Source organism: Falco biarmicus, chromosome 10 (assembly GCF_023638135.1).
Source record: "Falco biarmicus isolate bFalBia1 chromosome 10, bFalBia1.pri, whole genome shotgun sequence".
NCBI lineage: Eukaryota > Metazoa > Chordata > Aves > Falconiformes > Falconidae > Falco > Falco biarmicus.
The window spans coordinates 11,490,143-11,504,575 of NC_079297.1; the positions used below are offsets into that span (position 1 = coordinate 11,490,143).

Sequence of the window (14,433 nt, forward strand, 5' to 3'; positions counted from 1 at the left end):
AATTTATAATAATATTAAAATATCTCAGGACACAGCCGCTGCTGTCCTAGAGATGCTTCTTCTCCAGTGTTACTGACTAAAATGACCTTAAGTCTCCTTTTTCTTCCCTTTTAAAAAAAAAAAAAAAAATTACTTTAACATATGCCGTAGTAGCATCGATATTTTATAACACAGGCAAAAGTGCCTTATACTAAGTGACAGTATCTTGCAGAGGAATAACTGATTCTGTTATTTAGTCATGTCCAGAATCTGGCCCTAAATGAGAATTGGCAGCAATGCCGAATGAATGATTTGCTTTCTGGAAAACAGCTTTCCCATATAATTGCTGGGAAAATTTTACAGAAGAAAAAAAAACCTGACTTCATAACTTGGTGCAAGACTTGCATTTGGTTTCGTGGTTTGACAGTTTTATTTGAATTATTTCACCAAGGTCACTTTTCTTTCTCCCTGTGAAATTCATTGCTGACATAGTAGATGGGCATATCTCCAGTAGACTTAGAACAATCTATAACAGCAGTGAATTCAGCACACAAAGTAGTACTAAAGTGGCCTCACTGGTGTTTTGGGTAGAGCATAACAAGAATTAAAAATAGAAATTAATGATGGTGAATTTGTTTTTACTTTTAATTAGGCTTTGTTTTCATCTGACTTAATTATTAGTTTAATTTACGGGATGAATTATTTGGTCTTGACTAGCATTGACTTAAAGTCTCTGAACATAATGTGTTGATCTCTGAACTCCTGCTGCTGCTCCTTATTGTAAGTATATCGGATTCGATCATATTTCTGCTACTCTTTCTTCCTTACAGACACATTTATTTTTCAGTTGACCAAGTGAAAGAATAATCCTCTTTCTGTATGTTTGAGCAAAAAATAGAACTGGTTTTTAATGTCTTTAGCCCTTTCTATAGTTGCTAGAGCAGACTTTTAGGAAAAGACACATGCACAGGAGGAAATCTTCATTTAATGTATTGCTTTGCAGGGTAGGTTTTCGGGTAACTATCACATAGTGAAAGACTTCCTTCTTGAACGAGTATTGTTACGAATACCAGATGTTACTGAATGCTGGAACTTGTTTTGGGGGGGAAGAAGAAATGTTTATTCCATTTGAACTTGTTTTACCTGGCATGAACATCTCTATTGGAATTCATCTCAAGTACAGTACTGCTGCTTCTATGTGGCTGATGTTTTTCAAGGAAATCATAGGCCTAAAAATAGTCTGCATAAACAACAGTAAGAGGTTTGTCCTTTCAGTTCCAGGTTTTAGCAGTATCTTGTTGTTATTTTCTAATTGTCAGTTTTCAAAATCCATCAAGCTGATTAGCAGAGTGTTTAAAAACAAAAGAAAAAAAAAGCAACCACCAAACCCAGAAATCTCGTGGTGCCTTGCATAAAATGCTATGGTTAGATAAATTCAGTACAGAGAGACAGAGAGGCTGGGTCACTGTAGTAATCACCTTTGTATCTTTATGAACACGTTATGTTCTTTGTTATGAACATTTTTCAAGTATCCTCCAACTTCTGAAATTGCCACAATTGTGAAACCGTGGTCTAAGGGGAGAACATACCGTGGAAACACTCGTACTAGTTGGAATTTGTGATTGTTGTACATATTTAACATCCTCTGTGTGCTGAACAAAGAGCTTTACTTCTTTTCCTTTGGATTAAAAAAATAAAATTACTTACAGCCTGGAAGAGATGAGGAAAAAATCCAGCTTGCAAATTGCAGAACACAATTTGTCATTAATTTTACCCTTGTCTATCTGTCTCCACGTTGCTTTTCATGATGGAAATCTTCACACTTTTGTCTCCTGTTTTAAGGAGTGTGTTTACTAAGATATGTTTTAATCTCTTTAAAATTCTGTAATTCAGACTAAATGAAAATTACTTGTAATTTGTCTCTGAAACAAGATGGTCATCTAGTTCCTGGTGGAAAGGACATTACACTGAAGCCGCTGTTAAAATATACATTTGTTGTTTCTTCATCCACTGCTGTTTATTAGGTGTTTTAAGAATGTCAGCTGGGAAGCAGGGGCTGAAGCTGAGGGCTAAGACCCTTGCTGGTTTTCATGGGGGTTTGGTTTCCGATTTCTGAACCTGGGACATGGCTGCCTTCCCCCATCCCTGAAATTGCTGCCTGTGGCCGCAGCTAATGCACTTCCACTGTACCTACCTGTGTGTAGGGATCGGGAGGGAAAACTCAGCTTTTCTTGTGATTTCTGCTTCGTAAGGAAAAGAATTCAAGCAAAGGAATTTAAAAGGAACTTCAAAGTATATTGGTTTTAAGACTACAATCGTTAATGTTACAGGTAAAGTTAACTGTAGGAGCATTGCTAGATGTCCTGCTCACGCTGCGGTGGGAGTTGGCTGAGCGTGGCGTAGCCCTGCTGCGTACTCCGTGTCGGGCGGTGTGGCTGGGGGTGCGAGTAGCATAAAATCGCCATCCTGGTGCTGCTGGTTTGCTACGTCTCAGAATCTCACAGACGAACCACAATAAAACAGAGTTAACAAATGGTTCCTTGAGATTTTTGCTCTGTGAGTTGAAGTGAAAGGCAATTAGGAGGTTACAGTTAATTGGTAAAAACATTTTAAAGGCTCCAAGATGTCCGCTTTTTAATGAATTTTAATAAAATACATCTTCTTGTACCCATTTGACTTACTACTGCTGCTACTTCAGAAAGTAAACTGAGAAACTGGTACCAACAAGTGACAGAAAAATCACTATTCCCTCTCCCTTAAGTGAATTTGTAATGAAATTGGGTTTTAATAAGGATTTCATTTATTAAAAGAATTACAGCAATGATAATTTTTTTAAAAAAAAAATTCATCTTTCAGGAAAATTACATGTAGCAAATTTATTTGAGTCATTGCTTTACTGTTAGCGGTAGCAGGTTATATTGTATAATGTATAAGAAGAAATGACGGAAATTAAACGGCTTCTGTGTGTGTGAGCAGAGGCAGTCGTGTGGGAGGGGGCTGGAATGGGGTTACCAGACCTGATGGATAAAACTGGCCCTGGCCCTCTGCTGGGTGCTGCTGGGAAGTGCACGGTGAAACACTCGCGCACGTATGTTGAGCAATTTTAAGTGTATTCAGTATTTTGTGAAGCCGAGGCCATTAAAATATAGCAGATCTTACCAGGGAACCTGTCAGTTACTGAAGCATTAGATAGCTTGTCTAATTTGAGAAGGAAAAGTTACTCTCTTTCTTTCCTCTCCCCAGTTTTCTAGACAAGATTGACATTGTCAAACAAAATGAGTATACACCATCTGACCAGGTAAGGAAAGTTTCATTAAGAAATTATGCAATTTATCTGCCCTCTCCGTATTTGAGAATAACTGTCTTACTAATTTTCTCTTAGCCATTTGTGGCACTAATACTGGTATTGCCGTGTACTGTACATACTTAGTATTGCAGTAAAAATTACTTCTGTCATTTGGATTGAGATTATGCATGTAAATGTACTGTGAAATTAAAATCTGCCTAGATTCAAGACTTACATCATGCTTCTGTGACACTAAAACTCAAATACCCATTTGAGTGAGTAATGTACAATGTTTTGTCCTTGCTGAATAGGCACCATGCTCTTTCTCCGATGCAGTTGGTTGGTATCTTCTCAGCCCCACTGGCTCCCACTGCAAACCAGATTTTATAAAAACAGCCTTGTTAGGATATTTTATTATCAGAGTAGGAGTCGTAGTTTTCATTTTGTTATAGATAATCTGCAGATCTTTTTAGGAACAAATTCCTAATCCAAAATCACATGTGTATTCCTAACTTTCTGCCCATAAATAATGCAATTAAGCATCTAGCATGCTTTTGTAGGATAAATAACTCAAAACCACTAATGTCCCAAAACTTTCATAGACAGTATTGATAAGGGCAGAACCGTTTGTGTCCTTTAAAATTGTTCAGGAATAAATTAATCCTTTGTCCTTTTAAAAATCGGAGGGTTTTTTTATAAGTGAGGCTTTCTTATCACTGAAATAATTCTATTTTCAGGAAAAAAATATTAAAAATTAAGTTATATGGGAAATTTGGAACAATTAATTTTCAGATATGAAACTTTAAAACAAGTATTGATTTTATATCGGAGGCTAAGGGTCTACTGTGAATGTTACAATTTAGCTTCTATTTAGACCCATTGTGAAGAACACCAAAACTTTAGGTTCTAAATGATAAAATCTTTAGTAGAATTCAAAGTGGTATTTTGTAGTTAGTTATATTTGGACTGTGTAGTCAGTCTGCAGCCTATGCAAATTAGGTTATTCTAGATCAATTAACCACTAGGCACTGTATATGGCTGTCGCTGCTTTGCAGTACACAGTAAACAAAAGCCAAAGCAGTTTGTTTTTAATAGGATTTTGCAGTGCTTATAAAAATTTCAGTTGTTTATAGCTTACAACTTCTGATTATCATTTTTGTCTCTACAGGAAATTTCATATTTTATCTTTGAAAAGCCCAATCCTTATAAGATTTAAGTGGTTGAGCTCCTGGTCCTTTGAAGGAAAAAATTGGAAAATTCTGAGATCTAGACACACTTCTTTTAATAGCTAAGCACTGAACAGCTGGAGGAGAGATCTATCTTCTGGGGTTGAGAGTTATCTGGTGGTAGTTTAAAGATCTTGCTGTATGCCACAATCCCAGCGAAATCTGTGAACGCATCATTTAATATCTAGGGATGAGTCTGTGCTGTTCTGAACACTTGAGTTTGCTTTAAGTGGCCTGTAAATGTTTCTTCCTATTCCAAGCTTGGCACTTAAAACCTGTGTGTGAAAATATATGTACTTTAGAAGTTGAGCACACCCATATATGTGCACATGTGTTCCAAGATCAAAACCTTAAATGCAGCTTCATAATGCTCTGTTCCCTGGTTTTGCAGTACAGCATACACTGTCAGCGCAGGGTAAAAAGGTTTTATTTCTGTGGCTGGGTATACCAAGAAATGTGACATATCTCTGTTGAATCAATGACTTTTCCTTTATGCTTTAGGATCTTCTCAGATGCAGAGTTTTGACATCAGGAATTTTTGAAACCAAGTTTCAGGTGGATAAAGTAAATTTCCAGTAAGTATCCTTTTTTTTTTTCCTGTTCTCCGCTTTCTCCCCCCACGTTACCCCAGTTTCCCCCCCCCTTTTTTTTTTCTTTCTTCTTTTTTTCTAATACAATGAAGACAAATACCAGGGTAAATTGGAGGACAGTCTACCGTATAGTCATTTAGACTACATTGAGTCATTGAGAATTTTGTATTTCTCAAGTTGATGTTTAATAGAAAGCAATTTTTTTAATTTAACAGCCTGATTTTAAAAGGAATTCAAATTGGTGTGCAGTGTACATATACCAGAATTTCTTACCTTCAAGTGTAGGTGTTAGTGAAAGTAAACATCATTCTATTTTGTGATGAAAGCTGTGCGTGCATATGTTGGTGGACTGTTACCTGTTCGGTTTCTTATAATCCTCAATTCCTTTTAGCTTCTGTGACATGGAAGTCCTAAAATTTCTTCCATTTTCTGTTTGCATTTGGGGGGGAGGGGAAAAAACCAAACACAAAATGTATTCTGACTCAATTTGTGTTTTTTTCTTAGTATGTTTGATGTTGGAGGGCAACGAGATGAACGCCGAAAATGGATCCAGTGTTTTAATGGTATGATTAGAACTCGTGTGTGTTTTATAAAGTAGTTCACTGCAAAACTTTAATGGCCTATCTTTATTTTTTTCCCTGTGTGAAAGCAATCTTTTCCATGTAGTTTGATAAGCAATTATCTGAACAGTCATACAGGATAAGATTTTCTTTTTTCTTGACATGTAAACTTCTGTAACTGCGTAGAATATGTTTAGGGAGAATGTAGGTGGAAAGGAATTCAAGTTTGATAACTTCATATGGCTTGTCCACTTTCTTCAGCTTCCCTTTCTTTATTCAATTAGGTTTTTTTGGTGATGGGTTTGTCCATTATTTGCCAGCTATGAGTGTTAAATTCCACCCTGTGTTCTGTCTTTCAGGTGAAGGTTTACACTTGTTTGTACCTATACAAAATATGCAATTACAGACTGATTAATACATGCACAAAATCAGATTATCATATTTTTGCACATGATTGCAGCCACATTGCTATGTCAGGGGTGGTGCTTTCTGAATCAGTACCAACCCATTAATGCTCTATGAGATTGTAGGGAACATCTGTCTTGTTAGACATGGCGTCACATACGGTATATAATATACTACAGCATTGTATAGTCTAGCCCCAAAATGCCCTTGTTGAAAAAGTTTATGATGGAGTTTATAAACTTGCATTTTTCTAGGGAGCCATGCATTTTAATATAATGTTTTAAAAAACAGCTCTAAGGGGAAGGCCCTTACTGAAAACATATAAACAAACACCCTCATTTAAGTAACCTGTATGTCAGCTGGATTCCTTAGGATGCTAACACAGCACCAGCCTAGGCACGGGTAGGACCCTAAACGTCTGCAGGAATTTTGTGAGACCTGGAGTCTTAACACTGATGTCCCCATCTGTTTAGGACAGGTGACTATGTTCTTAACTCCCATATAATTTAAATTAGGTAGTCTTGTGTGTATCCTGAAGTGTTGCATGTACGTTCGCGACAGCTGTTTGTTTTACTCTGTGTCTCTGTTTGTTTTACTCTGCTTAGATATGAAACCTTTCTCCACACAAGTTTTCTTTTGAGCTAGAGTTGGTGCAGACCTTCTTGTCTTTTTCTTTGTTTGGACAAAATATTTATGAAGCTATGCAGAAGTCTGTCTTTTTGCAGAAAAGTTGTAATGAGATCCTATGGAATAGCTAAAAGTAGAATGGAACTTGGAATTCATTGTATTTTGCTATGGTTACTGATAGAGTATCACCTGAACACTTATGTATGTGTGGAACTACTGTGCAATATTTTCTTCTGTGCTATTAATAGCAGATTTGTTTGGGTTTTACCTCTTCCTGTTACCTCATGATCTGACTCATCTCTTCTGCTGTTGATGTCTGAGGCAGATGAGCCTGGAAGTCAGTGTAAGAGGTCTGGAGCAGCACAGCCACACAGAGCTCTGGATTCTGTGATCCTGGGAGTATCTCCCAGGAAGGAGCTAGGGGCCTCTAAGCAGTACAGTGGATGTAGGAGGACTAGAGTGATTAAACGTGAACTCACAGCAATCTACTATTTTTATTACTATTCACGCAGATCAAAAGGGCCGTTTGCTCTGAGGCCTTCCCCCAAGGGCCTCCCTGTCTGTTCTTGGTAGCTCAGAGTTGCTTTTGAAATTTCTTTACACCTTTTAAATCTTCTTTCACATTTGAATTCTCCTCTTAGCTTTCTCCAGTTACTTGCTTCTGTTCCTTTCTTTTCTATATTTTCTGTCATTCTGTCAGCTTCTGTTCTGTGGCCTGCCTTTATTATCTGTAATTGTTTCTTCACTTTCTTGTTTATTTATGGTGCTTTGAAAGCTTGTCAGCCATAGCGTTTCAGCCTGTTCCCTTCATGAAGCTGAAAGTCTGGCAGCTTTTTAGTGAACTTCAGGATTCCTGGGTATTTCTTCTGCAATTTGGTATTAACTAACGGGTATTTCTTGCTTTAGATGTGACTGCTATCATATTTGTGGTGGCGAGCAGTAGCTACAACATGGTTATACGAGAGGACAATCAGACCAATCGGCTGCAGGAAGCACTAAACCTCTTCAAGAGTATCTGGAACAACAGGTCTGTGAATTGAAGTTTCGTTGTTTATATCACACGGATTAGTAAACATCCAGATTTGTGTGCTGAACCTCACTGGGATAATCTCCATAGCAGCTCCTGTGGTGCCGTGTTGTGAGATTTTGAGTGAAGCGGTACCAGCAACACACTGACATTGCGGCTGAACAGGGTGTGCAGAGCGTCAGGGCCTTCTCTGTCCCTCGCTGTACCCCCAGGGGACAGACTGGGGGTGCACCATAGGTTGGGAGGTGACACAAGCAGGCAGATGACCCAAACTAACCAAATGGATACTCAGTACCATGTCACGTCATCCTCAGCAATACAAGGGAAAGCGGGGCTTTAGGAGGGTTACCCACCTTGCTGGGTGTTGTCTGCCCACAGGAGGTGGTGAGTGATTGCCTTGCATCACTTTTGTTCTGTTTTCTTCTCTCTTCCACGTATTCCTCACCTCTTAATTATTACTTATATTTCTCTACCTTGACCCCCAAGTTTGCCTGCTTTTATTCCTCCTCTCCTGTTCCTCTGCCACTGAGGGGGGAAGTGAGCAAGCAGCTGTGTGATGCTTCACTGCCCACGGGGGTTAACCCAGAGCAGCAGCGTAGCCTGTGTTACTCGCTTCTCAGGGAGCAGACCGAGCTAGTCTTCGTTAACAAGTGCCTACCCGAGACGTTAACGTCTAATACACTCACCTCATTGAAGAAAACTCTGGAGAGTTACAAATTGGTAGTTGCCATATTGAGGCTGAAGTAATTAAAGCAGTGATAGAGTAGCGCGTTAAAAAGTGGATATACTCACCTATTTCATGCATTTAGATTAGCAGTAGAAAGTGGGCAACTTCCATTGCCCACACTAGAAGCACACAAACTGAACTCAAGGTCCATACACTTGGAATTGCACCATTTGGGATTCGGGTACAAAAGGAACCTTTCAGAGTTATTGTAGTGTGTTGTGTGACTCTTGTCTCCAGAACTGGACTGTTTGTTTTTGCCATATGATCCTAGCTGTGCCTTCTCAGAGCATTTGGTTTCAATTTTTTACAGGTGGCTACGGACCATTTCAGTAATTCTTTTCCTGAATAAACAAGATTTGCTAGCAGAGAAAGTTTTGGCAGGGAAATCGAAAATTGAAGACTACTTTCCAGAATTTGCTCGCTACACTACACCAGATGATGGTAAGATTTTTATTAGCAATTTATTGTTCCCTTGTTAATCACATTTGTAATGTTTTTGATCGTTTAAGCTAAGACTTGAAAACTCTTAAGCAGACGTGATCATCATTGTCTTTCAGCTACAGTGCAATGTTAAATTGGAGGTATTAATAATGAGAGAATTATGAGGTATTAATAATGAGAGAATCCTGTGTTTTATACATTTAATACATTAGTATTTTCATCGTGCCAGAATCCTCTTACTTTGCTGATGTAGACCACAGTACAGCTTGTCACAAATACATCCTCTGGATTCCCCCTAGTCCTATCTGTGGTCATTTCTCTTAACTTGCCAAATGCCTGGTACTATGGCCCCTGTCATGTTCTTTGTTGTCCTGAAATCTTGCTGGTGGAAATAACACATTAAGGTTTGTCTTATCTGTTAGTCAGTTTTTGCAAGGTATGTTTCTATCATATGTGAGCAGAAAACAGCAAATTATGATTTTTAGGCACTGTCACCAAAAAACATCTGTTTTAATGAGATACTTCTTTTATTATTAATCAGCAACACCAGAGCCTGGTGAGGATCCCAGAGTTACAAGGGCCAAGTATTTTATTAGAGATGAATTTCTTGTAAGTATTTCCTTCCTTCCAGTATTTCTTGTGTGATTCTTCTCAAGTATAAGTTCCTATGCACCTTCTACTGATGCAAAACGCTGTCACTTTTTCTGTTCTTTGTATTTAAACATCCACATGGCATAAAATGCCATTACGTTTAAGAGCTTTACTGCCATTTGTTAGCTGCTCTTTGAATATTTGGGTTTTGACATAGTACATAATTAAATTGCAAAAGAATTTATGAAAATTAAGGAACCTCAAATAGAATGAGTGAAGTCCTGCTGTTATTAATGGGGCCAGATTTTTATTCCATGCATTATTTCTAAAGATAAAGACTAATCAAAAGATGCATCATCTGCAAAATATTAATGTTCTTGTCATTATCTTTCCCATTACTGGTCACCTGAAGCTGTAATAGACATAGAATTTTTTAGAATGTTATTACAATTACTTGCAGTGGTGAGCATGGCAATCAAATTGTGGACTCATTTTAAAATGGAACAGAATAAAGTTTTGAGGGAGGCTTTCTCTAAGTGTAAAGCAGGGAATGACGGAGGCAAAATCCCACTTTCTTCATGGACACATTCACTAGGAGTTGTATGGCTGGATATGAATAATAGCACTTTCTTTAGTTCTCGTTCAACTCTGAAATTCCCCAGTATGCAGTGACCTTCTCACTGTATAATTCTGGTCGTTTTAAATGTCATGTTTTAGGTGAGAGAGTGAAAAGTTGTGGGCATTTTGCCACTTACACCCTTTTGAAACACTACTCACACGTACATATCTTAACCACCATTCATCTGAGTTTTGAGAACATGGGGGGTTTTCCCCAGTCAGTTTTATTTTAACCCAGTGTGACTCTCTTCCTTTTAACAGAGAATCAGCACAGCAAGTGGAGATGGAAGGCACTACTGCTATCCTCACTTCACATGTGCAGTGGATACAGAGAACATCCGGAGGGTTTTCAATGACTGTCGGGACATTATTCAGCGCATGCACCTTCGCCAATATGAGTTGTTGTGATGGAGAGCACTTTTTTCTGTGTTTTGGACTCCTTATTAAAAAAAGAAAAAAACCCACCCTCGCCCACATAGGGTGGAAGAGAACTGTTTGAATCTCCCATTGATTTGCACCCCTCAACTTTTTCTCCTTGCTGGACAATAGCAGCACTTCTAAGCTTGCTTCTGTACCCCTCGGACAGTTTGAGATGGCCCCTAACACTTAAAAGGCCATTTCCATGAGGATTCCCTAACACTGTTATTAACAAAAAAGAAAAAAAAAAAAGAAATAAAACCTAATTAATTAAAAGCCCTGAATGTGGAGCACCTGAAAGAATTGGGGATAAAAAAAAAATTAAAACTTAAAACAAAAATTGGGGAGAGAAAACTTTAGGTAATTTAGCACTGTTGTGGGCATAATCATATAACCCGTGATCTCCACTTTCTATCATTCACTGCATCAGACTAAAGAAGGTGCCAAGTCACAGACCAAGTTTGAAGACAGACACTTGAGTTTGGTTCTCTGACTGTAATGTGGCTTTGAACGGAAATACTGACAATTCTACAACAGACCTAGACAGTGCAAAAACCAACTGCTACCTTTCAGAAGGGTATTTTTAAAACCAGTCTTGGTGGTCTAAAGACAACCATGGACATTTATGAATTGAACTGCGTATGGCCTGTGATTGCAGAAAGAGTTAACCACACACTGTTTTCAGTTTGTCCACTGATGATCCCGTCTGCTATAAAAATCATTATCTGGACTGTAGTCCTCACAGTCTTTCCCTTCTTTTTCCTCCCTCCCCTCATTTTTTATTTTACTGCTGGATTATTATTCTTGTACAGACTGTAAAATGTATTATTTTGTACAACTTTATTGAAAATAACTTGTAGAAGATCTTTGTGCCTTGATTATGGCTGTACCTGTACAATGAGCTAAGATGTAAGTATGTTTGATTGCGCTGTACAGCTTTGTCAACCCTATCTGCAGCATTAGCTCAAGGTAGGGAAAATTTATCTGTAGTTTAGTTTTTCTGGTTTATAAAAGAAGGAAAAATACTGTTTAGTAAAAAAAAAAAAAAAGAAAAAAAGAAAAAAAAAAAGAAAAAAGTACAAATTGTGCAAACTTAACCACTTTAAAAGTGAGGTCTTCAACAAGTGACCAGATGTTGCAGCATCATGCTTTTTAATTTTTAGCTTTAATTCATTTAAATCTCTATCCAAATGCAAAACATGGCTTGTTTCTACATAAACCAAATTTTGCTACAAATTATAAATGTTAGTCTTTGGTCATTCATAGTCCTTTTTGCTAAAGACAAAACCAGAACAATAACAGACGCATAGGGCATCATGCAGGTCTGGTGACCATCTCGAGACTGGGCCAAATACCCCACCAACCTCCACTGACGCTGCGTGGGCATACGACTACCAGAGTGACAAGGTGTGCACTGCCCTTGGATTTGGCCACTGAATTCCAGTTTCAAATGACATTTTTATTTCTCTTTTAATAAAGAGATACTTTAGAACCTTTTTGTTTTATATTAACTATATAAGTAGCTTAAAGTGAAGATGTGTGGATTTTTCTTAAACTTGAATAATTTATGCAAATTATATGCTTAGAACAACATGTGGTACAGTAAAAAGAAAAAAGAGCAAAAATCACTGTAGCAATAAGAGAGCATGTAATTTTAGTAACTACTACACTGCTTTATATTTTATACCTAGGTGTTTTATGTCTCTGTGAGTGTGTTACTTTTTCATGTGTCTAAACCTACATGTACAATTTGTACAGAGTCAGAAATTACAGCTGTAATAACACATCTAGAACAGTGTTAGCCTATATTACTCAAACACCCTGTTCCCCCTTCATTTACACCCCTAAACCGATCTGGATCTTACTGCAGTGACTTCAAAAGGAAAACAAAACAAAAACCAAACACCAAAATACTTGCCTCTTTGCCTTTCACACTAGCTTCCCTCCACCCAAGAGACTGTATTGACTTTCTTTTTTGGGAAGAGGTCCAGTTTAAGTTAAAATTAGGGTGTGGTCAGTGATGTCTGTGCAGCTAGATTTGCTTCAGGTATCAGATGCCTTTTTAATACTAAGAACTGCAACTGTTCTGAATTGTGAGTTTTCATTGCTTTTGTGGCTAAAGTTTTAAATGAAAATTAATCACCTAGTCCATTTTCACATAAAGAGTGGGGATGCGACGGAGTTACTGTCCCATCTCTCTTAATTCAGAATTACTAGTCATCTGCCACAAGACACTAAATCATCTAAAAACTTCAGCTGTGGTTGCTACTCATCTTTTTAAAATGATCTTTCCTGTTCACAGGTTTAGAAAGTTGCCACCTGAACTTGGTAGAGCTGTAGAAGACTGAAAGTAGCCCCCTGCAATTTCAGAATGTATCCAGTGCCTGTAGGATAAGGGCTGGTGTTTCCACTAGATAAAAATGGGATACACATAGTGGAAAGGAAATTCAGTGTGAGCCTTAATTTTAGTTACAGGAGCCAAAATCTTTAATGTAGTGCCAACCCCTTATCTTTTTAAGCCTAGGAGGAGTTGGTGTAAACACCAAATTTACAAATGGGGAAAACCTGTATCGGTGTGAGGAATGTAATCTCTCATCTGAGAGAAACAAAGCACCTCCATTAAAAGGAGGAAAGAAAAAAAGCTTCTTCCTCTAATAATGAGAATGATACATAATAACAATGAGCTATACAAGAGGGCAGCAGTCTAAGAAACCTAAAGCTTTATATGAACAGAAACGTTTAGGAGATGCTTTTTTTTAAAAAAAAGTGAGGAAAAAGGCAATTGTTATGAATATGGTTGAGTTGCACAAGTATGGAGTGTGTGTGTGTCTTTAATGTCTCAGTATTGCCTTTGTTAGTCTCTTTATTAGTCCATGCAGTTTGGTGGCCTGGTAAAATGCAAGTCTTATTTTTAACAGCTTTTTTTTTTTTTTTTAAATACAAAACCATAAAGCTTTAATGCTTGCTATTTAATAAGTAACTGTGTTTTCTTCTGTCTCTAATTTAGTGGCCATAATTTGCAGTTAATTGAACCATTCCAACCTAATGCTTACCCATATTTCCTAGTTTTGTTTTATTTATTTATTTGAACTTCTTGTTTTCATGATCGAGGACGTTCACTTCTGTCTCATTCAATCTGTTTGGAAATTTCTGACCTTTACAGCCAAAACTTAACTCATTCTACTCAGTATTCATCGTGATGCTGAAGTGTAAGATACTTGCAAATGTAAACACTACCACTTTTATTAATAAAAGCAAATACAGTGTTTTAGGGCACATTTGCATCACTGTAGTTGAGGTTGTGTCAGTATTTCCATTGTAAACTCATAGCGGGTCTATATCTTGGCACTAAATTGCCCTAAGCTAAATCTTTGCCATACAAGGCTTCTGCTCAAGCATGATTTGGTGGGTTGGTTTTTAAACAGTTTCCAACACAAACTCTTGTTTCTGTTTTAAGTTCTACAACTGTTTTGTTGGATGGGGGTTGGTTGAAAAAAAAAAAAGCAAACAACAAAAACGACAAACAAACCTGGTTCAAGATTGTTTTTGGCACTTCTGTAACTCAGAAATGGTTTTGATTTTAAAACATAACCTTTGGCAAGCCAGTAACCTACAATATGGTCTGATCACTTTGGGTATTTTGTAAAAATAATAATAAATTGTAGAGATGTTGTGGTTTCAAAATCAGCCACTGTGCATTTGCAGTAACTTATTTCAACCCAAGAACTTTTAGTAATTTGTACATCAGTACACATACTCAGCAGCCAGTGTGACGCAGTAGAATAGTGATAAATCCTGAAGGGTTGTTTGGGGTTTTTTTTTATAAGGTGGAGAGGTAAATCCACTACAAACTAAAAAAAGATTCAGCTGCCTCTGAAAGCATCAAAACCTGCTCTCAGAGGCTGAAACTGGAGCTCTGTAAGTTGCTGGGAGCAGACT

The 14,433-nt window shown here is 37.6% G+C and overlaps 1 protein-coding gene across 3 annotated transcripts in view; it reads left to right on the plus strand.

Annotated features, from left to right (window-relative positions):
- GNAS (GNAS complex locus) overlaps positions 1-14,181 on the plus strand; it is a 158,502-nt gene extending 144,321 nt beyond the window's left edge. For all 3 annotated transcript variants that reach the window (XM_056353649.1, XM_056353650.1, XM_056353651.1), the window contains exons 6-12: positions 3,223-3,277; positions 4,993-5,066; positions 5,586-5,644; positions 7,580-7,700; positions 8,738-8,868; positions 9,410-9,477; positions 10,339-14,181. In XM_056353649.1, coding sequence (XP_056209624.1) covers positions 3,223-3,277; positions 4,993-5,066; positions 5,586-5,644; positions 7,580-7,700; positions 8,738-8,868; positions 9,410-9,477; positions 10,339-10,485 — 655 coding nt within the window. In that variant the 3' untranslated portion in view covers positions 10,486-14,181. The remainder of the gene's footprint in view (positions 1-3,222; positions 3,278-4,992; positions 5,067-5,585; positions 5,645-7,579; positions 7,701-8,737; positions 8,869-9,409; positions 9,478-10,338) is intronic.
- The last annotated feature ends 252 nt before the right edge of the window (positions 14,182-14,433 follow it).